We start from the raw sequence: 25,005 nt of genomic DNA on the forward strand, positions 1-25,005 counted from the left end.
TTTGTTGTCATTGATAATTGTTCAAACACTGTTTGAGAGAAGAATCACACTCAGGGAACGAACTCAGGTTGCTTAGATGGTGGAGGAGTTTCCCTCTGCACCACCAGCTGCCAAAGTTTCTAACTTATACATCAGTATCCTCCATTCAATTTCAAAGCTGTACAGAAGGCCGTGCAAACTGCAGGGACATTATTTCAACTCCAGTCTTCAAAGGTATGTGAAATCTGTGTAGTTTAACAGACAAACCACAAAGAAATACAAACATGTAAAAAAGAAAAAAGGCAGAAGTTACTCTTTTAGGTGTCCAATACCCCTGCCTTCAGAATCCCATATCCCCAAGAAACAAATCCTTTCAGCTAAAAATCAAAGCCAAAAATTGCAAACACTCTACTCTTTTATTCACAGCACCCACCCCAAACCCCAAATCTTCCAAAACCAGACAACTTTGAAACAACAAAGCCTTTTTAAAAAATTTTTCCCACAGCACAGCGGGCCAGTCTTCAATTTGGCCTGATTCTCGGTGGACCTCAGCTCCAAACAGCTGTAGGTGACTCTCTGCAAGGTCGTCAGGCTGATGAATCATTCTCGCTGTGCCACAACAGGACTGAGCCTAATTTACATGCAAATTGCCTCCACTTGGCCAAAGGTGCGTCCTTTAATAGTGTCGCTTAAGTATGCGTACATGTGGCATGCTCTTGAGTACACACCTGACACAGGAACAGGTGATATGTCAAATAGTGTGATGTGATTAGGGGCTTTTTTAATAACAACACTATCAGATTATTTTCTAACTCGTTAGTACAATGTTTCATGTGTGTTTTTCTTTGCAGCTGCTAAAAATGTATTTATAAAGAGAACAATAAAAACTTGAATTGGGTGATGCATGGGACCATGCTTTTTTGGGGGGGATCAAGCCATCAGTTTGGAAATTCTATGGGATTTAGCACATTCAGCGCCCTGGGCAAGCTTTGCAAATTTGGTCTTCTTCTTTTTTTCGTTTTTTCTTTGTTTTGTTTTGTTTTGTGTTGTGTTGTTTATTTGTTTTGTACTGCCCCCTGGTGTTTAATCTTACCCTAATGCTCTCCACATACATTCCACTCCACTATACCCATCGATGTCTAGCATGATCTGACTGTGACGAACACATTAAGGTAAACTGCATTGCCAGGACTAGATGTCAAACCCCCTACTACAAACTGACCTTTAGCAATAGATTTTTAGACCATTTTTTCACTCTGTTTTTGATAGGTGGCACTGGAAGATTTGCCACTGGAGGACTGTAAAATTTCCATGGAACAGTGGTCCTAACATCGCGCCAAGGGAATGAACTACATTACGTGTCACCATTCTATTACCATCAAATGGTCATTTTATGTGTGAGACTATTGACTAAACTGGATTTCAGTTAACAATCAACCTATTTTCACGAACAAAAGCCACCTACAGTAGAGTACAGATTATAGTTAATGAGCACATTTACAGGCATCAACGCAATTAACATTATTTCCTTTTGTATCTGGACCTTTTAGTACTAGTTGCTTGGTATTTGTGGAGGTAAGGGATTGGAAATTAAAGTCACAGGACTGCAAAATCAATGTGCAAAATTCTCAACAAATAAACTTTAAACCTATCTACCCCTGGCTGCAGATCTGTGATGTCAAAATGACATTATTATTTTTCTACTTTCTGCATCCTGCCCTTTAATTTCATGAATCATTTCTGTTGTGCCCCACTGTGACTGGCACAGCTGTGTAAAAGGTAAAAAGACTGTAATGTGAGGGGCTGAGACGACAGTGATTAATTACCACACTCCTCTGAATATTCCACAATGCCCAACCTGTGCTTCTATATGAACAGTGTGGTTGGATATGCTAGCTCTTTCTAGTGGTCTTTGCTATTAGATGTTTGAGACTCTATTTTAATGGAACAATCATGAGTAAGGACCTCTAGGAATTAACTTAATATATCAAAACCCAAAATGTATTCTTTAAAGGTAGAAAATGTATTTGTGGGGGTAATTCCCTGATCATGTTGCTGAAGAAACATCCTTAAAAACTGGCTGAAAATACAAAGCAATCACAAGATACTCATGTATTAGAGTAGAATCAGTGGTCTGAGCTAAATGTTAGCACACCCAGTCAAGACAGTATAATGCATTAGCTAATTGGCATGGCAAAAAATGTGTTTGGGCTCCTACTAAAACCAACTAAAAACCAACCAGTGCTATGCTGAATATTACCTGGCCCCAGATTTTAAGTGTCAAATTGAGGAAATTTATGTAAACAAAACTTTACCCCAAGGCATTCCCAGGCCAGATGAGATATGTAATCCCTCCAGCGTGTTCTGGGTCATCCCTGGGGCCTCCTACCAGTGGGACGTGCCTGGAACACTTCTAGCAGGAGGCACCCAGGAAGTATCCTGATCAGATGCCCGAACCACTTCAACTGACTCCTTTCGACACGAAGGAGCAGCTGCCCTGCTCCGAGCTCCCTCTGGATGTCCCAGCTCCTTACCCTATCTCTAAGACTGACTCCAGCCACCCCATGGAGGAAATTCATTTCAGCTGCTTGTATCTGCGATCTCATTCTTTCAGTCACTACCCAGAGCTCTTGACCATTGATGAGAGTTGGGACGTAGATGGACCAGCAGTTCAAAAGCTTCACCTTCGGGTTCAGCTCCCTCTTCACCATGACGGTCCAGCGCAGTGCTGGCATCACTGCAGAGGCCGCACCAAACTGCCGATCCATCTCACATTTCATGACATTCTGTACCTAATAGTTCTAGCATATTTTACTTTCAACTGAACGACTGACACAGCCATCCCCCGGTAAAGCCACACCACTAATATGTCTAAAAATCCGGACAAATTAAGCAGGAAAATTAGTTAGTAAATTAAGGGTATATGGAAAACACTGGTTTTGAAAATGCCATATAATTCTAACTAGCTTTAACTTACAACTGGGAGGTATTAAAACGTGACTAGCAAAATATTGCTGCTGCGCTAACAGGTGTTGAAACAGATCATCCAAATGACCTGTTGATAATTCTACCATATCTGTGTGTTGTCACGCCACCCAAACAGTCAGACATCCCATTTCTTATAAAAAGCTTTTCATCCACATGGTTCATTCAGAAGTTTTGAAGAACAATAGCCTTTTTGTTCTCCTCCCTCCTTGTCCAGTCTGAGCAGCTCTTCACAGCCATAACAAAGGCTGATTAATGGAAACCTCCACACAGACTGACCTTGCTCAGGTATCTCTGTGCCAGATGGTCTCGTCTTCCCTGTGCTGCACTTCCAGCCGCCAAATTAGGGAACCTACGCTGCCACGTGCCACCTGCCATTAATAACCGGACTCCCAGGTCCTTTCCAGCCAAGGATTCATGGCGTCACAGTGGCACAGCTGTTATACAGCATGTCACAGTTTGCTCCCCAATTGGGTTTTGCATTGATTGGAGCCAATACAGGAAAATAACAGCTGAAACAACTGACACTCCCACCCAGTATAATTCAGAATGTTATCTTCAGAAGAAAATGAGAAAGTGGTTACAAAACACAAGGGAGGAGAAAAGGCTGCTTATGATAATTTAAAAAAAAAAAAAATCAGAATGTAGCATTGTAATTAACAGTGATAATATCAGCATTAATCTTTGCATGTGTGACAAAATTTCAGGACTTAGTAAACCCTTCGCGTTCCAACTGTGAGTAAATAAATACACGAACAAGCAGTGATCTTGGATGGTAGTATTTCCTGGTAATTGGACTGGGAATGTGTGCACACAGATATTACTACCAGAGTGTCCGATCTCTGTCACTCTGGGATTTGCTCATCATCGTTGAAAGCAAATGATAAGATTACATCAGCTTAATTGGGATAAGGATTCTCCCCACACAGCTGCTTGGCTCTTAACATTGAAATCATCCACTGCATGCTCTGACACAGGAACTGGGAAATGATACTGTGGTCTTGATAAGAGCAATCACAGGCAGTGCTGAAGGGGGCTTAAGATGTGGTTTATCTGTTGAGACTCAGACCCTTTTTTTCACCAAAATTACAGCGTGTAGACAGGTTCTTTTTTAAAACACAGGAAAACTCACTGAAAATGGGCTAAAGACTCCTCTCCCTTCTCCCTTCTCCCTTCTCCTTCATTTTTTACTGGTGTGTCATGTTCAACGTCACGAACAGTTCGGAAAATAGGTTAGTAAACAGTACTTTTTTTGTTTGTTTTTTAAGTTACGGAAAATTAATGTTAAATATTTTCAAAATACTGAGATCGACCTTCAGTTTTTATTATTTTCATAATTATTTTACATGTATTTTTTTATCCAGCCACACTTGTTACACTAACTTTCTCCCGAACTTCCCATCAATAAACACAGCCAGTTAGGTTTTATGGGACACCTACTACAGAAAACCAATTACATAACCAATGTAATTTAAGAGATCAGGTTCAAGCTCTTAGTGCTAACTTAGATTAGCAAACTCAGCAGGCCTACCTTCTCTTTAATCAGTCTTTTAAATCTAATTTTACAGGAAGGTGCTTCTTACAGCAACTCTGTTGTCTGTCTAGTTTCTCCCCCTCTTTTCTCAATTTTATCTTTTATTACACATTCTGTTTTATCTTATGTTTTGTTTTTTTATTTATGATTCTACTTACGTTTTGTTTTTTATCTTGACAGCATTATCATTATCATCATTATTGTTGCTGTTGCTGTCGTGTTTAATGATAGACATGTCCTAAAATATGAAGGAGATTTATGACATTTTTCCACTTCAGTTTATTTCAGCCCTCAAATGGCAAAACTATAATTGAATGGGTTCCTTTTTTAGACCCTTGTTGATGCAAGCTCCAACTATACCTGCAGCTTTCATGCTCGTGTGAAAGGTGTTTGCAAGACAGAGACATTTAGCCGACCCGACAGTCCATTTCCTCTCGCCAATCAGTAAACATCATGCAAGCACAAAATCAATCAGATGAATCAGTAGTGCAATGGCCACCATTTTAAGACTGTAGTGATGGAGTTAGATGTAGCCAGCAAAGACACAGCTGAAATAAAGTAGTGAGAAAATGTGCAAATGAATGTGGAGAATGGGTAAAAGCGCTCACGTACATCACATTAGAGGGTAGCTAAAATTATACGAGACATGACAGAACAAAACCCGTCTGAGAACAAGGACAGGTGCAGGGTGAAAAGAAATGGGAGGATGGGGCATCATTAATGCTCTTCATTTATCACCTCCATTCCACTCTTCTTTCCTCTTGCTTTTCTCCTTCTGCCAAAAACCTTTGTTGGTGACACCTGAAGCCAAATGTAGTCACTTTTCACCTGTCATAGTACCTTCATTACTGTCCCCCCCTGTTCCACCCAAAAACACTTTTCTTAAAAATTACCGTGCTAACAAGCAGACAGGGCGTCTTGGCTGGAGGTGCAGTCACTATTTCCTGTCTTAGTCTGGCAATATACGTAAAGGGAAACAGGTGAAAGTGAGAATCACCACTGTTAACAAATTGGCAATGCAGAATCTTGACACTGAAGGATGAGAGCGCGTGATTGGTTGTGAGCATCTGATCAAAATAATTTCTAGCAGCAGACGCCAGTTCAGCCTCTCCGGCCAGATGGACTGAGACTTTATTGTGTCAGTGCTGGATAAGCATGGGCGTGCTACCAGGCCACTTCCAGCCTCCGTATGCTCAGTAATGCCACCAATTTATGCGAAAGCTCACATTTCATCTGCTTTCCTCTTGGTGTGGCTTTTGCACGCACATTAGCATATTCATATAGCTCAGTCCCAGATTTAATATGAGGGGAAAACCTCTTTAATTCTCCACTCTGGTTCACACATGGCTGGTAAAGCAGGGGGAGGATATCGGTGACTGTGTGCAGAGCTGGAACAGATGACACGACTTTGGTGTGTGTGTGTGTGTGTGTGTGTGTGTGTGTGTATGTGAAATGCAAGCCTGAGCAGATGATTCAGAAGCTCATAAACAACTTTTTTTGTCTGCCACTCAGCCCTCACAGATGTAATTTGAAGCTGTTTTTAAACCAGCCTCTGTCAAAACATGTGCTATTGAAAAGGCTATAATTTACTCCACAAGCTCACTTTGCTTTCTGTCACCAAGATATGGCTCCTATTCTTCCCTGATGTTGTCTGTTTGTTATTTGAGCTGATAAACAGCCCTTGATAGGCCATAAGAATTCTGTCTAATATAATAATTACTATCCAGTTACAGTCTACTAGTGGAACTGCAATTAGGATGTGGATTATTTACCAAGTGTCCCAGTAATTTACCATAAAGAAACACAGATGTTTTCCTATGAATGACATGACATGCAATAAGCTGCAGATATTGTAGGAAAACAATGTAATACAGTGTCAGTGTTAATTTTGCAGATATGCTCAGTATGAACATTTTGCAGCTTCAGTCTCTGCAGTAAGCATGGAGCCCACACTGTAACTACCTGCACTCACTGAGGAAATATTATCATATTTTTGGGATAATGAAACAGTGATTCCAGAGAGAAGCAGACAGAGGGGTCTACAGTCTGTGTTTGAAGGATATATCAAGGATGCCAAACTGACTCAGCAGCAACAACAGGTTAAAAAGACAAAGATAGTTAGAAGCTAAACCCGAACTATAGGCTACAGATCACAATGTAAAAGTGAACCACCACATCACTGCTGATCACCACACAAGACAATGAATATAAAGGGAAACTTTGCTGATATTGAACCAGCTGTGTGGCATCACAGTGTGTGCAGATGAACAGTGTTTGGCTCCGTGTGCCAACCAGACCAGACCTCCACCACCGAATGGGCAGGGATCTCCAAGGGAAATCAGACAACATTCATCTGCACACACTGTGATGACACACAGCTGGTTGAATATGAGCAAAGTTTCCCTGCTTCCCTTCACTGGTTCCTGTACAACAGGGTCAGTCTTTGTTTCACTGTTATAATCATTAAAAATCAAAAGCAGCATGTGTATACATTCAGTAGGCTATATCTTCAGTAGCTAGCTAGCTAACCCTACACTTTTCAAGGTTTGAGTTTGGTTTTGTAACAGGGAAGAAACGTATATCTTTTTCCAACCTCTCCAGGTAACGAGTATCATTAATACACGACGTGCCCCAGGCACAACATTTAGCTGCAAATCCACAAAACCAGCCTGAAAATGAAGGAAATCTGTAAGACTGCATTAGAGTCAATAGACCGATGCTACGTTATGACTGGCCAGTCTGCGTAGTTGGTAACTTTTATATATATATAAAAAAAGCTATAAATATAGCTTTTTGTCTTGCTTGCTGAAACTGTCACTTCATCCACACGATAGTCAATAAGACAGATAATCTGCAAAAAAAATAATTTCCCTCCTCCTCCTCATATTGCTTGTAATGGCAACTGCAAGAATCCAACACACCTGATTTAAAACAACCAACAAACTTTGTAACGCAGCTGTCAATCATGTCAATCACTGCTCATGAACTGTGGTAAAACTGTCAAACAGTTTTGACAGTTTGATCGCAGTTCACAAGCAGTGATTGACATGATTGACATTATCTATGAAGCATTAGTAAACAATTTATCAATATTCACAAAGCCATTAATTACAACTCATGAACTCTTTGTAAAGGGCACCTTATTTGAAAACGGTTCTCAATATTCTGATGTGCTAATCATCTATGATCAGCACTCTCTGCCACAAATTCCTTAATGATGCCTCTCAGATTAAAATCAGGCCGACCTGTAAACAAATAATATGTGTAATGTCCCTAAAATATTTCTACAAAAACTAGTTGTCTGCCCATGTTTGTTAACGGTTAACAGCACAGTGAGTAATTACACAGGCATTATAATATATTTATGCAATATCCCTATAGGGAAAAATAGAGTAGTGTGTCTGTGGTAGTCAATCACAGTGACCTAGTGACCAAAGAAAATACACCCAGATGGCGTTAATTCAGAGCCAATGCCACACCATTTGGGGAGTGTTTTCTCTGGCAACGTGAAGGCAAAACAGTCCCATAGTGTTACATTTAAAGCAGCAATAGATGTCTATGTGTAATGCATTCAAATCGCTATATTTTGGTATCATTTTATTCTATTAATTAAAAAAAAAAAAGCAGAGATGCAACCTCAAGGTCACCGAACTGGATGCTCTCCATTCTTTGGTTGTGCCAAGAGATTTTGTCCATGAAATCACAGACAGATCGAGCAACGAGGGACACCCTTGCCGAACTCCAGCACCCGCTGAGTTTTTAGTCAGATGCATAAAAAAATAAAACCGTTGCCTTGAGATCTATGAACATTTTCTTGCATTTCCATTTTCCTTTACTTTTTGATTCTCTTGCATGTCCTTTTCAACAGAGACACAGTAAATCAGTAAATAAATAAGATATTATCAAACAAGTTAAATAAATAAAGTGAACAAACACTTGAATGGTGAATAAGACACATATCAAATCAAATACAGAAATACAAGACAACAGCACGCTGAGAAAGTCACCTTCTTTGCTCCTGAGCGAGCTGAGGTTGGGCGGTGTGTCAGTGCTGGTCTGGACACAGTAGACCTCCCGGGTCTGAATCCCGCCTCCACACAACCCCGTCTGGTTTCCACGCCGACGGTCCTGTTGGCTCAGCAGCACATCCACCCTGCACTCCGTCCACTCTGTAGTCCTCCAGCTGTAACTGAGGAAAGAGGTGGACACGAGAGGAGTTAGTCTGATGGAGTGTATCAGCCCTATGTTGTTTGTCCTGTCGAGAAGAAGACGCAGGGGAAAGGAGTTGGATGTTGTTGAGTTGTGGTCAGTTGGTTCAATCCAAACACAATTCATATTGACCATATGTATTTATGATGCTATAGCAGCCAGATCAAAGGTAAATGGATATTAAGTTTCATTTCCTGGGACAAGCTATGCATAGCCAAATCAAATCAGTGGTTTTATTTGACCAATGTACTGATCTGAGGGCAAACTATTCAAAGTGCTTTGGCTATACCACCACAAAACAGTGACTTTTACTGTTTTATTCTAAACTCACTTGAGTCACATGTAAACCTTTTTGACAATATAATCAAACATCCAAAAACTGCTGAATATTTTTCAGCATCTGAGTTTAATGATCATGCCTTCAAAACACACTCAGAATGTTGTCTTGTATGGTGAAAAAAACATAAATAAAAAACTGAAAATCGGCAAACAAAAATGCAACTTTATGCGCTTTTCAACTACTGTTATGCAAATATTAGGAGGTGGTTCTCGGGTATACACAGTAGGGGGCACTATTCTCTACTATAGAATCTGTTTCCATCGCACATTTTTTGGCGATACGTAGAGATTTTTTTAATTATTATTATTTTTGGTGTTTCCACTAAGGTTTTTTTTATGCGTAAATTGAAAATGCGCATTAAAAAAGGTGGATGGAAATGCACCTAATATATCCAATAATATCAAAATTAGAATGTTGCGAGTAAAAGAAACAGCCCAATTTCCTACATCGTTGAAGACCTGTCGATGTATTTGTCCGTTTCTAGATTCTACCAAATTTATGTGATGTTGTACTACTTGAACTATCTCAGTTGTCTCACGATTTAGTGTGTTCCCACAAAGGATTAAAGCCCTGGAAATTTAGATTCCTTGCGTTATTGTGACATTATGGCTGACTTCACTGACTCTGCCCTTATAACAGAATAAACTCTCTAAAACTAAAATAAAAATAAAATGAACTCTAATAAATGTATGGGTTACAGGGAAATTAAGTAAAACCGGAACTTCCAGATTGTGTTCCAGGAGTAAGAAATCCTTCAGAAAAATTCTGAATCACAGTGATATTTATTTATTAAAAATAGAGTTGTTACACATATTCTCGCTCAATCTTTTATTTTTGTGCTTCTTTTTTGTTTTTTTCTTTTGTTTGTTTTTTCAGCCAAAGACTGTCATTAGCTGTCAACACCACAATGGACTGAAGGGCAGCTTTCACTGCCAGCTCATGACAGCCGACTGTTTTCTGATTAAACAAACATACCAGCAGCATTATTTCATGTCATGTCATTCCAAGTGCTGACGCGCATAGATGCTTATGGTATATCCTAGCTACAATATCTTGACTTCTTTCTGGATGCTGTGACCAATGTCCAATGATATGATGACGGGTCATGCATCAGATGATCCAACGCTCCGCAACACAGAGGCAAGTAAGGGAAAAAAAAAAATCGGGTGATCCATTTTTAACTCATTAACTCAATGCTGACTTTTGGTTTTATGCAGGACACAAACACTGGTTTGCTGGATAAAAGCTCTGTGCTTGTTTGACCCATCCACCTCGCACCCTAAGCGGCCTTGTTGCTCTTACTGTGTCACCTGACTTCCTCCTTCACTTGCGTAATAATTACTACGGCTACGAGGGGACGCTGCCTAACAAAAAAGCGTAAACATGAGTTGTAATTTCTGCTTGTAAAAACTTCCTATGTACGTATATTGTATGCTAGCAAATTATTTAACATTACTGTTGTGTTTTTCTTTTGGCTAGGAATGACTAATGTTACAGTTAACTAATGCAATGCAGTCGACGTTTTAGCTGTTAGTTAGTTATGAACAATGTGTTTTTAACATACTAGCTAGCGGGCTGACAGCTAATGTCAGTTTAGCTAATGCTAACAGCACAACACACAATATATGTATCTTGTGTTTAGTGCATGTAGAAATTAAAACTCACCTTAAAGAAAACATGGTAGCTAATAGTCCTGTTTCGAACACATGAAACGGTGCATTTCAGCCTCTTGTGGCCAATATGAGTACTACAATAACACTTAAAATATCAGTTTAGATCAGGTTTAGGAAATTGACCACCACAACCTTTTTTCCCTCACTTGCCTCTCAGGGCTTCCGTAGTTTGCAGATTTTGTAACATGCGACCTTGACGTAACAATAGCTTGTTCCTCAAGTGGAGCAGTGGAGGAAATAAAAATGAATGGAAGAACAATATTTCTACTACAATTAAATTAACATTTAATACAAAAAAGTACATCAGGTCTTATTTGATCCAGCTGGATTTTTTGAAAAAGTGGTAGCCAGTTAACATATGGCTGTGACAGTATCACAGTGTCTTAAAAAGGAGATGGAGATGGATATAAAGATAAGAAAAAATGGGGACAGGTGTAGTTCCAATAATAGCTACATTATATGGCCTGTACAATACTGGATCATACAGACATTTAACTTTATACCACTGGGTATGAGCGCCTAATTTCAACCACTTTTCATGGATAATGAACTTGACTTTGAAGAACCTAAAAGGTAATTGACATTCCCTCCTGGGGGGAGAGGGGTGGGGGTTTCAGGATGGGACAGCATGGTGGGGTGAAAAAAAATAACACCGTGCAGCAGATTCTTTTCTGATGCTCTATTTACTTATTCCTGCTGGCACTGAGCCATTTCCTCGACATCTCCTCACACACCCTTCCCCAACAACACCCTTCCACTAACCCCACCCACATCACCCACCCTCACTCTGTCTGGGATTATTAAACCTGGAGACCTTGGCAGTAATGGGTTTGTTATTGTCTCACCCTGCACACTTAACATAATTTAGGGACGCACAAACACTATGATATTTCATATTACAGTTCCGGTTACTCGCTAATGTAACTGCCAGTGTCTTCTGGTAAAGCTCCAAATTTTTGATGGATGCCAAGAACATAATTAGCCCAGTGATAAAACTACTGCTCCCACTGCTTTGAGACTCTACCTATGTCAACCTCTCACAAACTAGCAACACTTGCACTTTAGGTGAATAACTCTTTCCGTCTCGGTCCACTACTTACACAATGCAGGGTGGCACTCCGTCTCCCTGGGGGCTGCAGGGCTCCTGCTCCTCCAGCTCTGGACAGTCTGCTCCTCCATTGATTGGAAACTGGCTCACTTTTCTGGTGCGAGTGCGCTCTCCCTTGGGCCCATTGGGGTCATAGCACTCCTTGGAGCAAGCTGACCATTCAGACCATTCGGTCACATCGCAGTCTTTGGTCATGACACAGGCCTGGAAGGTCACTGGCAACAACTCCTGAGAGCACAGGCTGGAGATGAGAAGACAAAGGACGCTTTAATACTTTAAAGGAGCTGTCTGTGACATTTGGAACATTAATATAGCAGCAAACCACTTTTTATTGTGTAAAGATAATGTGAAGTAATGGCATGTTGTAAGCTGAGCTTCTCTGTTCAGTGTTGTGGCAGACGAGTCCCTGTTAGTGTGTCCCATTTGTTATCTATCTACCATGGCTTTGCACTGCACTCATACAATGGTTACCGCTGAAATAGGGACAGCATCATTGGGAAAGCATAGACAGTTTCCCCCTAGATAACAATGTTTAACTCTACCAGCACTGTTTATGGAGTGAGCACTGTTAACTGCTAGCCACCGGCTCAGCCACCTCCATGTTGAGAACCATGTGCAGACTATACCGCTCCACTCTGAAACATAGATATGCTCTGAATGATGCGTGCAGCTCCTTAAAGAGTTTTTAAAAAGTATACACACACACACACACACACACACACACACAGCCTTTCATTTAAAACACTCCATGTTAATGTAATTAGGATATCTTACATTACAGATTGAAATGTTTCCCCAGAGTGCTTTCAATATCTGTGCTTATCATTTGTATTAGTAAATCACACAGTGCTAAGCCCATCTAAGTATTGCAAATGTTCTAGGACAGCTATATAACTATCTGTATGATGAAAAAAAAAAAAGTAGTACCTTAAGGCTACATCTTTACTTTAATCAACTAATTGCATGAAGAACCAATTACAAATAAGAAGCAGAAAACAAACAAAGACATTTTAAAGAGAAACATATTTCTTTAAAGAAATATACACTGAAGTAATATATAGCAGGGTGTTTTAATTATAATCCCTAAGATTTCAGTCAGGTTTATATGATTTGGTGATATGTTTGAAATCTGGCAAATTTTGACAATGTAGATCCCTAACGTCTGTATGAAATGCTATCTGGTATCTCTATAACTGACTACTAGATGACCCAGCACTCAGTGCTAACATTCAGAGCCAATTCAGGAAGTAGTGTCAGGTGGAATGTGAAGTATAAAGGTCAGGGTGAAAACCACAGAGAGGTCCGCTATGCATTCACAGGAGGGAAACACTATTCATCGGGGTTAACATGTTTCGATATCACACTGGCCGTAAATAGCATTAAAACTTGGGTTAAATATGATTTAAGTCCAGTGTGTATAATTTCAGGGCTGCTCCTCATCATCATCAGTGCTGGTCAGTGTGCTTCTGAGAATGTTTTGGTCCCCAGATTTTGCTGCAGAGTGAGCGCTCTTGACTTTCATGCTACTCTTCGGTCAGCTGGCTTTTGTTTGATATCGAGTGTCAGCAAAAATGGTGTTGCACATTTCCGTTCTGTTGTTAGCACAATTATCTTGTTTGCTATATTACATGAATGCCAATGTCACACTGAGTGTCCTGCTGAGCCCTATTCAAACCTTAAAATTTTATATGAAAAAAATAAATAGTTTGGTACAGTCCTATATGATTTAGGGCTATATATCAACTGAAGTGGAATATGATCTTCATAACTTTTTATTTTTATTACTGTATATCACCTGAAACTTAGAATTAATCAAACTAAGAGTTTTGTTAGCTTAGAATAACACATTTATATCCACATATCTTGTGGGTCCTCTGCCTCTGAGTCCACCATGCTGTTTCTACAGTAGCCTAGAATGGACAAACCAATCACTGGCTCTATTTAGGCCTATTTACACTTTTGCATCAGCCAGTGTAGTTCTACACTCTTGGCACATGTGAGAAGTTTCAGTTGGTTGCAGTGTTGCAACCATCAGATGCCACTAAATCCTACACACTGGACCTTTATGAGATTTTGGCAGAGGCTATAAGAACACAAAAGTTAAACTGTGAAGATGTGAAGAGTCAACATTTAACAAGAGTCAAAACCTGTGAGTTTGCGACCTATATTTATCATGCTAAAATAACCATCATACTGACATCACAATCTCTACAGAGAACCACAACAACAAGTAGATAGAGACAAAAAAAGGCAGAGAGATGATGAGCAGCATTTTCTTGCCTGTTAAAGTGCCTCTGCATTCACAGAGTGGATTATTAGGAACCAAATAAAGCCACTGTTGTGTGGGGATTACAAAGCTGTAAACGACTGGTGAAATGCTGCTGTACATCCTGCAGCTTCCCTTTGTCTGAGTCATCCAGTGTGATAAACAGGGTTTGAAAGTTGGTCATTACAAACCCAAACAATTTGTTATCCCTATTTTCAGCAGCTGCTTCACAGCACCACGGCTTTGTTTGATGATGGGATTGCTGAGGAGTTGAAAGACACTTTTTTCTGTCTGTGTGTTTTGCGGAGGCTGATAGGCCATTTGGGATAATGACACACTGCTTCCCTTCTCTGGTTCTCTTCTCTTTAAGTCTCAACAGTTCAATTTTTTCTTCAAATAAGTTCTGATTCTTCGTGTACAAACAGAGCCTGTGTCTGCTCTTTTAATTTTTTTTTCTATTGGTTTGTTCGGTCAATCCTCCTTCAGCCATTAAGGTCTTCTCTGTGAAGCCTTTCATAGAAAAGCCAGAGCTGCAGTGTGTAGACACAGACATAATAATGGCACCATGAAGCTTTACAGATAGAAAATGTAATAGTTTGCATTTTGATGCAAATAATATTTTCACTTCACAATATAACATCATCAGCAAAACATTGTTGGACAGCTTCCCAGTTCTAGCACCAGGGGGACAGGCTATCCAACAACATAATACTATACAACCAGCCCTTCGATTAAACCTTACTAAGGCCTTTAAAATGACCTGTGTTTAAGTATGCCACACAAAACATCTCTATTAAATATCTATTCCAAATTGAATATGGTCAGAGGCCGCAAGTCCTCCAAACAGGGCCGCTGCTGGCCATGTGGGTGCCCTATGCATAATTGCTTGATTGTTTTGCTCACACATCACAGAGGAAAATTCCCAAACTTTATAAACTCTGCATATATGTTCTACTACAGAAGAAATATAGAACAGAGATTTTTCAGCAGCTGCAGGAGGCTCTACAAAGGCAAACACGTCTGCATTATCTGGCTCTAAGTTTGATAACTGGGTCATTATGCACTAATGCTGATGACAGCAAGACCACTTAGAAGGTCCTCTCCCAATGTTGAACGCAGGTATGTTTTAATGAGCTGAAGTTTGAAAAACAGAGGCAGCTCAACAGAGGCAGCTGACTGTAATAATAACTGTAATAATAACCTAGACGTGAGCTCGAGCTGCTGCTGTGCTGTGCTCAATGAACCAGCGGCAGTGCAGCTCAAACCGCATTGTGTCTGAGAAGGCCTTAACTGAGAGCATTAATGCAATGCCAGGGATTATGAGTGATGATGATCAATTTGGGCTGTTTTGGTGTCCCCTCTGGCACTGGAATCTGAAATATGTCCTTGATTTTCAAAACTACCTAAGTACCTGGGAGCAGTTGCACAAAACACCTTTCTCTCCTTTAATATGACATTTAAGGCCTAATTTCTCCTTAGCTGAGGTACTTACACAGTTGCAAAGAATCCCTTAAAAGGTTTCCTTAGTTAGGGAAAAACAATAACCTCATTTACTGCGTTAAATAACATTTTACAGCAATAAAAGTTTCAGAGGTACCTTGAGGTTTTTTTTACCTTGCTTTGGTTGCTAAGATCTTTTTTCCAACAGTCTAGGGATTCCTTGAGTATAAGACCAAGACAGGGAGAAAACCATAAATACTTAAGTAAACATTTTGAGGAAACCTTAACGAGAACACTTAAGGGTGTTTTGTGCAACCAATTTAATTGTGAGGAAACCTTAACTAGGACTTTAAGGTCAATATTATTTTAAGATGTTTTGTGCAAATGACCCCTGCTTTTTTATAATAATCTTTTAAAATCATGAATTTAAATAACTCTCTTAATAACATATTCTCTTTACTTAACAAATAACATATTCTCTTTACTTAACAGAGTGTCTTGTTTGTCATTCCAATATTAACATATGCCTATATATGTTAAATAATAATCAAAACAATAAAACCCTGTAACTGTCTTTTGATGGGATACATTATGGATACGTTATAAAATATTTCAACATCTACAATATATGTTTCTCTTAAAAATACTTGACTAAGGCTCACGTTTATCATCATCATCATCATCATCATCATCGTCATCGTTATTATTCATTTTAGCCACCAAATAAAACCTGAAATTCCCACAGTGATGGATCCATCTGTAAATAAACTTGGTTCTGGGCTCTAGTAAACATTGATATGGTCAACATCCCATTTCACTAAGCCTCTCTGAAGTGTTCAGCCATCTTTACACTCTGTGACACACTTGACTCCACTTGAGCAGTGTACCAGAGTTAAGTCTGTGTTGATACGTGGTTCTCTTTGGGATAAATATTTCAAAGTAAATATCAGTCCTACTGTGTATCATGCAAATATAATATTCTACTTGAACGCTGGAATATGATGAGTGCCATTTGCTTGAAATTTGAATCATTTATGAATTCTGACCTTCTTCCAGGCATTAAAAGCAAATGTATCACATTTTTATTGGCCGCTGCTCAGTGGCCTCTATTAAAGCCAGGCAAGCATAGCAAGACAGAATGAGGCCACTCGTCTTCTAACAAAGAACATGGATCCAAGACGCCACATGGACATTGACCTAGCTGGAAGTAAACATGTATTGAGACTGTGCATCTCAGGATGAATCTCACAGTGGAGCTTTGACAAATGTGTCCAGTGTTATTGAGGTGTGTGAAGCTGTGTGTACACTAAGGAAGCAGAGGAGATAAAATGATATTCAACACTGACTAATTCAAACTGACAGCAAGTCTCATTACAACCATTATTACTGAGGCCCTGCATCATGGCTATATTAATTATTAAGAATTATTAACTGCGTATTAATAATTCTACTAATTGAAGTTAAGCCTTTATGGTAAATAACTTCAATTAGGTCTGACTAAATATTAGATTCACAGCAGAAAACAGAGATAACACTGAATGCTAACACGGTTCCACAACACTGAGTGTTATAACTAAGAGTTATGAGCCTGATACTTGCAGCCATTGAGTGCTACAGACAGTACATCATGAGCTGGAACGTGCAGCACTCTGACAGTGACATATCAAACAAGCCACATCCCTCCCTGTAAAAAACTGTCAACAAGCTTAACAACATAAGCTCCTCAATAGGCAATAAAGTGCACACACAAAAGTATGATTTTGCAAATTACAGCACACAAATGTGCATATCAAAAATAAAAAGTTTAGTCAGCCAAGGAATGTATATTATTCATGTCTGTTGTGCTACAGTGGTGTTTAATGACATTTCATAAGTCCTTTCTTTCTACAACATCTGTGCATGGCAACTATGGTATGGGTACGGGTTTTGTTATGAAGGGAGCATTTAATACGCCGTTGTTAGACAGGGAACAGAGGTAACAACCATCATGTGCTCGGTTGGAGTCACTGGGGACATTACAATTATATGACCAGGCCCTTAACTAAAATACTTTGTTGGGGTGAGGGCTGTGGTAACAATCTCTGAAGGTGAACATTATTTGCATGTCTGTAAAAGGATGTTAACGCCTGCACTTGGACACCCATACACCACCCCGACCACCACTATGTACTTTCTGACCAGCTACATAGAGTACAAACTATCTCCTTTATTGGCACTGCACGTTGGAAACATTGGATGCAAATCTTGAGGTGCAAAGTTGTCCAATATGAACACATATCCTGTGGATACTGGGCTGTTTTTCTGATATTAATGTCTTAAACGGATACTTTGCCGATTTTCAACCAGGTCTGTGCCACCACGATGTGCACAGTGTGTGCAGATGAACGGTCTTAAGGTCTCATCTGATGGATTTCGGCTGGCGAATGGGCGGGGAGCGCCAAAAGCTGGTGGCACAGCGGGCACCTTAAAACCGTTCACTTCATAGTGGTAAAGAAGTTGTCATAAATCAGCAAAATATCCCTTGAAGACCTAAAGTTCAAGTTATTTACTGTCTTACAAACAATAGCTACAGTGAAGAAGTCATTGGCAATAAAATGCATAGATCTAATAATATTAAAATAATGCAAATAAGACACAAAATCCAAGACATAAAGTTAAAATATATGAATAAAATATAATACAGTATAAAATAATAATAAATATACACAGTACAGTAATGGTACAATGTATAATCTAAATAAATAAATATACATAAATGTATATACATTACACCAGGTTGTAGACAGGCATGCACATAAATGTCCAAGTGAGAAAGCCCTCCATTGGCTGTAGGAATTATGATGAAGGACGTCAGGTAGTGCAGTTGTAGAGCAACAAAACATCTGATTTTTATATGAGAGACAGCTATTTATTTCCTGTTTATAACAAACAGGAAAGCATGACCATGATCGTTCCTTAACTTTAGCCCAGTGATTATTACTGAAACCATTACAATGAAGCTCTCCGAACTTAAAAGAGGGAGTGTTTTTAACCCTAACCACAACATTTTCCTATACCTATCCAACTTTGTGAAAACAGCCGAGGCAAAAGGGACAAAATCCAATATTTCAAACCCTAACCTTGACCTGGCCACCTAATCCCAACTCTAACTCCTCCAAATCCATCTACTGATGAAGCAAACTTCACCTTAGAATTTACCTTTATCCAATCCTAATCCTAATTCCAAAATAAACCTGAAAAGTCCTGATGTTGAAACACTCTAACCTTGACATAGATCATTTAACCATTATTCTAGTCTTAATCCTGAAACCAAGGTATTATCCAGACTCTCAAGAAAGTGACTACAAGTCAAAATGTTCTCACAAAAGTAAAGCATCAGTAGGAGTACACTTTTGAAAGCATGCACTGAAGCTGTGAACTGATACATATGCAACTTATCTAAGTGATTTTTACCTGAGGGCTTCAACGTTCCCACTCTTATGCACACAGGTCACTTCTCTGGTCTGGTAGCCAACCTGCATGTCCCAGAACTTTCCTCCCACGCGGTTCTGTCGGTTCCTGTTCCTCTTCTTCTTGATGAGTTCTCTGGTCTCAGGATCCTTCACCTTACCCCTCTCCCTTAACCTGTCCCGGACCTTTTCTCTCATTTTCTCTTTTTTCTCTTTGTTTTTAGCCTTTTTCTGTCGTTTGGGCCTGTCTGCCTGTCGGGACGGCCTGTCTGGTTTCCTGTTTGCCCTGCCCAATTTTCTGTTGGGTCTGGAGGGTTTGTGCCCATCTCTGGACAGTTTATCACCCTCTTTTGACCTTTTGTCTCCTTCTTTATGCTGTTTGTCACCCTCTCTGCTCTGTTTGTCCCCTCCTTTTGACTGTTTGCCACCCTCACTGGACAGTTTGATACCCTCTCTGGATTGTTTGTCACCCCCTTTGGGCGTTCTTTCACTCTCTCTAGACTGTTTGTCACCCTCTTTGGAAAGTTTATCACCATCCTTGGAAGGTTTGTCACTCTCTCTGGGTGGTTTATCAGCTTGTCTGGCTTGCCTTGGCAGTGGGACAGAGCAGAGCCCCCAGGGTCCCACCCTGAGGCTATAGAGGCTCTCTTCTCCCTCACAGGGCCCTGGCTGGCATGTCTGAAACTCAGTCAAATTTGGGCAGGCAGCCCCGCCAAACAATGGAGGAGCCAGAACGAAGCGGATCCGGTTCTGTAAGCCCATCCCACAGGTTTTTGAACAGATAGTCCACGGGCTGAACTCAGACACCACACAGTCCCGTGGGCAGGGAATAAGACAGGCCTGCTCTAGGCGTGGTTTGGGCTCAAAGTATTCACAGATTGCATCTTCTGCAGGCTCGCCATTCGCTTTCTGGACACAGCCCACCTCCCTGGTCTGGATGCCCTCCTCTCCCCGGGTACACACAGCGGGGCGCTGCACTCCAGCACTGCGCATCGACACCGGGACACACTGGTTCCAGGCACCCAGCTGCCAGTCGTACAGATCTTTGTGCCAGTCACACACTCTGAAGCAGCTCTGCTGGTTGTCCGGCCGTTCTGTCTGGTCACAGTTGGTGTGCAGCGTGGTCCAGCCTTCAGAGTGGGCGCACCATACCGCCCTGCTCTGGCTGCCACCAGGTCCACACTCACTGCCCATACAACGACCCCATGGACCTGTAAAGAGTAAGACAACAGAGGTCAAGGAAAGGTCAAAGTGTATAACAAGCTCGCTGTTAAAAGAGCAGTCAAACAATCAGACAATAAACCCTCAGATCACCTAATAGGAAAGTTATTATGCAAACTGAATCTCAGTTTTAGACTGACTGCATGGTTCTTTCATGGCTTTGATCTACAGTAAATATCATGTCCTGTGCTATATATGGGAGTATTCTAACACTTTCAGATTAACCTCCAAATAGCATGGCTAGATCATCTGTTTTTTTGCAACCTATCCTATTATCTGACTGCTGGTGTTCCTCGCCCCACTGAACTTTGTTATACAGATGCCCCCATGTTTCTCAGCAATTACTTAATGATGGTAAATGTAATGATATCCTAAGCTACAGCTACAACATTAAGACCAAAGTTGCAATCAAGCAGGATTTTTTTTAATGAGCAAAAAACCCTTATCAAAACAAGATTAAGTATTCCACAGAAAAACAATATTATTTATAGCTCTAAAGTGCTTCTAAAGACAACACTACTGCCTTTCCACATTGTGTTAGTGCTTCCAAGTGTCAATACTGTGATTGCACTTTCCCTGGATTTATGAGAATGCAATTATAGTTCGAAGTAAACATCGACTTTCAGCATATCCCCCTGTTAGGAGCGCAGCAGATGAGCAGAGCCAGAGACTGAAGACTCAATCAATACAACGTAAAAATTAACTGATATGAGGCATGGCGCGGCCTTGCATATTATTAGCCTTGTCTGGTGTTGCAATGCTGGGAACCTTTGTCAGTCCAGACTAAGCCAAGCATCTCTCACACACCATTGAGGTTTTCACATGATCACATAATAACTTCTTCATGATTACAGGATAGGAAGGTTTGCTATATTAACCCTATAAAACAATTATTCTTATCTCAAATGATAATGATAACATGAGACATCATAGCAATGAATTACAAAATGATAAGCAACACAATTAAGCTCAACCGACAAAAAAGAAATTCAAAATCACCACTTAAATTGTCCACAAGTAGATAATTCCCACCTATGACCTCCTTCTTATAACAGCGAATGTTGCTGCACTGGTTTAACCATGCAGAGCCTCTTCTTGATGTGTGTGTGAGGGAAACCCTGGCTGATCAAAGGCATTTTAATCAAAGAGTACAAGTGGGTCATTTCTTCCCATCAGCAGCAACCAGGCCCTGCAGTGAAAACACCACAGGTCCTGGTGGACTGACTCTAGGCACAGCTTGAAACACTTCTTTTTTGTGTGCAGTGCACCATTTTTTATTTTTTTTTTATGATTTGGTGTATTTGTCCTTCTTTTTCGCCCCAGCCTTGGCCAAATCAAACCAAAAACAGTCCACCATTGACAGCTACAACATTCTATTTTTAATAAGAGTTTAAATATAAGAAAATGGTCAGTGTGTTATAAAGTAATTTGAGCTGACCTGCCCTTTATTTTCTTCCTTTTAACTGCACAGTAAAATCACTTCAAATTCTACATGGTCATAGTCAGTGTCATCCTGAACATTAAAATATTAATATTTTACAAAACCATTTAAACTTGCTTTCATTGTGCAGTGAAACTAACAACTACTCAAATTGTGAGTGGCCATACTGTCCCCTAGAAATAATTTCCATTGTGTTGTGAGCACTTTGCAACTTTCGGGGCTGAAAAATGAAGCCAACATGAAAAAGCCGAAAACTGCAGTTCTTCAAACAGCCACTTGACGCTGGCTCCAGAAGCCAGTCAATCCCCATAGACCCCTGTGTTTAAATACCCAACTTAACAGCAAGAACAAACATGTTAGCCTAGTACAAAAAAATACCAATTTTGGTCTGTAAAGCTAAATTCCATCTTCATGAAAACTGTATGGGGGTTGAATTTTTATATAACTCACTCTTTAAAATCTTAATAAGTCTTAAAGTTACGCATAATTAAAGGCAGTGTCTTCACCCTCCACAGGTCCAGCCTCTCACCCAAATATGGTCACTTCTGGCTCCAAAAAACCAAGATGGCGACAGCTGAAATGCCAGACTCGAGGCTTTAAAGGAGTCCACAAATCAATGGGTGACATAAAGCTAGCGTTGTCCTTTATTTTTACAGTCTATACTTAAAAGTAGAGTTTCATCAAAACTGTGATGGCACATTTGTGTGATTTCACAGACCCATAGCCATGAGAAAAAAATCTGCGCTGTAACCGTCTATCACTAGACAATACAGCAATTCAGCGTGCTGAGAGTACAAAGTCAGAGGCTGCATTAAACAGTGCTTTATGGTTTCACTCAATAAAGCTGAGATACAGCAATGAAAATGTCAACAGAAGAACCAGCAGGCTGAATTAGCTTACAGCTGCAGGCAGAGGGTCTAGATCAATACAAATCAATAGAGGTAGCAAGAAACTGCCCCAGACACAAGAGACAGCTGCAGTCACAGATCTGGCATTTCTCACTGGCTGCCATTATCCTCTCTGGCTGGAAATGAGGAAATACTCCACAGGAAGAATAGGACTTCTAAGGCACACTGCTCATTTGATGTAACATTTAATGTAGCATATACCCTGTCAGAGATGAGATGGAGAGCTAAGCGATGAAAAACAACGCTAAATTGATTTTGTAATTAACAATATAGGCAAAAGGCTACACGCTGCAAGGCTAAGTAGACATCTGGGCCGGGGTATTCATCCACATCCAGCTCTCTAAAGACGCCAGCATGTTTAATACCCATAAAGTATTACCTCCCTGGCAGGCAGTATTGTCTCAGCTTCACGCAGGTGTTCACCATAATTTATGTACATGCCACTGAATGACACGGTTATCTCCAGGCCGATGGTGAGCGTAGCAACTAAATGAGGATGGTTGTGCTCACGCTGGCCTACATTGCCTATCACCCACTGAGAAGAGCCAGGAGGCATGGAGGGCACTGTGCCAACAAGGCTTAAACTCCAGGGGGGATGTCACACATCTAATCACACCCAGCCTCCATTCTTATACTACAAACACCCACCAGTAAAGCCACTATTATAATGACCAGATTTACCAGTTTTCAAAAGTATGAGGGGCTCGGCTTTTCTTCACTACACTGCATATAAAGGATAACAAAGTGGGGGATATTTAAATAGAAGGTTTTTCTGACCACAAACCTCACACCCATCTTTACTTATGCCACTATACACATAGGGCATGTATATTAATACAATTATAGCAATATATTAGCAATGAGGGTCGTTACAGTCACACACTGTAAACAAACCAGTGAGGCAAGTAGAACTACAGTATAACTCAACTGGCTCTCTGGAAGTTAGGTCGTGGTTTCTGAAGAAGTGTGTCGGCAAAAGTAAAGACATGAACTGCACCGGTCAGTTCACCTGATGTAGAGGTCAAACTGATGTCAGCCACCTATTAAACTCCTGATTAAACAAGCCAACCCCCAAAGTGTCCGGTCCGTTCCCATCTACAGGTCATCAACTACCAATGCTTTGTCATTCCCCTTGGCGTGTGATATCAATAAACAAAGCCTTGCATAGATAATAATAAAAAGCTTAATAAAAATACTTTTATTATGTAAGTAGAACAAACAAAAATGAACTTCAGTTTGAGACATTGGTTGTAGAGTTTGCGACGTAGGTAATGTGATTGTTTTTTTTCCTGCTCAGCTGCTCCTAATTACCATCTTAACAATATGCAGCTATAGACAGTAATGCTATGTACTTTCTATAGCAACAAGGCTGACCCTTCAGAGTCTTTATGAGACACTCAGGCTTTCAACTAACTCCAATGTTAACCTATCTATGACAATATTGTGATGCTGAGAGCATGTGATGTAGAATTAAGAGCAAGAAAGTTTGTGTAGGGTCAAATTTTAACCCTAACCCACTAACCCTAACCCTTACCCAAAACATGCACTTTCTTCTAAACCTAACCAAGTAGTTTTGTTGCCTAAATCTAACCAAACACAGGGTGCCCTGTGTGTTGCTAAAAGATGTTGAGGGGCATGAAAAAGCATCAGTTTTTGATGACCTGGGAGAGAGAACGGGTTGAATTGTTGACTGAGCAATACTGGTTTTAGTCACCACTGTAATTACTAAATTCCAAGTAGCTATTTATGACATGACTTATTGCTTTGAAAAGTACATTACATCACTGTCTGTCACTGCATATTGTTCAAATTGTAATCAGTAATATGTAATGTAATTCACTAAATACATCTGATAAACCTCATGTATGTGGCTTTGTGTGTTAACAGCTACAAACATAGAAAAAAAGTTAATTTCAAACTTCACTGCTGCCCAAATTTCAGCTGTCCCAAACTTGACAACCAGTGTCCCAAATGAAGGTTCCTTTTTGTTAATTCTATGTACACAATAAAAAATACTTCTAACAGAAACTAATAATTATAAACTATGCAAGTTCACTCTGGTCCGCCATGAAAGTCCTGCTGGTTGTTCCCTGCAGTTATATCTGGATAAGAAAATTAAAATCACCATAGGTGTTTGGCCACAATCAGTTTGCAGTATTCTTTCAGTACCATGTTGAGTTACTGTTCAATCAATAAATGCAACACTGCAAACTGTAGTGCCAAAATGCAAACCTGTTTCCCATAACAGCTTCATAGTTTAACATTCAGTTGAATATCGTTTGAGTTCTTATGTACATCATTTTCATAATTATCTCCCTACTGCCCAGAATTGCCTCAGACACTGTATCTCTGCATCCCAGGTGCTATTGTTATTGTCCCTGAGACAACGGGACATCCTTAATTTTGAGCGCCGGCCAGCAGCGGGGGTGACCATCTTGGAATAACATATTAT

The 25,005-nt window shown here is 40.2% G+C and overlaps 1 protein-coding gene across 1 annotated transcript in view; it reads right to left on the bottom strand.

Moving 5' to 3' along the window:
* Positions 1-25,005, bottom strand: part of thsd7aa (thrombospondin, type I, domain containing 7Aa) — a 167,940-nt gene that overhangs the window by 69,328 nt on the left and 73,607 nt on the right. Inside the window, exons 2-4 of the mRNA XM_033636731.2 lie at positions 18,988-20,194; positions 11,821-12,069; positions 8,506-8,687 (exon numbers count right to left, since the gene is read on the bottom strand). Of these exons, the coding sequence (XP_033492622.1) occupies positions 8,506-8,687; positions 11,821-12,069; positions 18,988-20,194 (1,638 nt within the window). The remainder of the gene's footprint in view (positions 1-8,505; positions 8,688-11,820; positions 12,070-18,987; positions 20,195-25,005) is intronic.

Source organism: Epinephelus lanceolatus, chromosome 16 (assembly GCF_041903045.1).
Source record: "Epinephelus lanceolatus isolate andai-2023 chromosome 16, ASM4190304v1, whole genome shotgun sequence".
Taxonomy (NCBI): Eukaryota; Metazoa; Chordata; class Actinopteri; order Perciformes; family Serranidae; genus Epinephelus; species Epinephelus lanceolatus.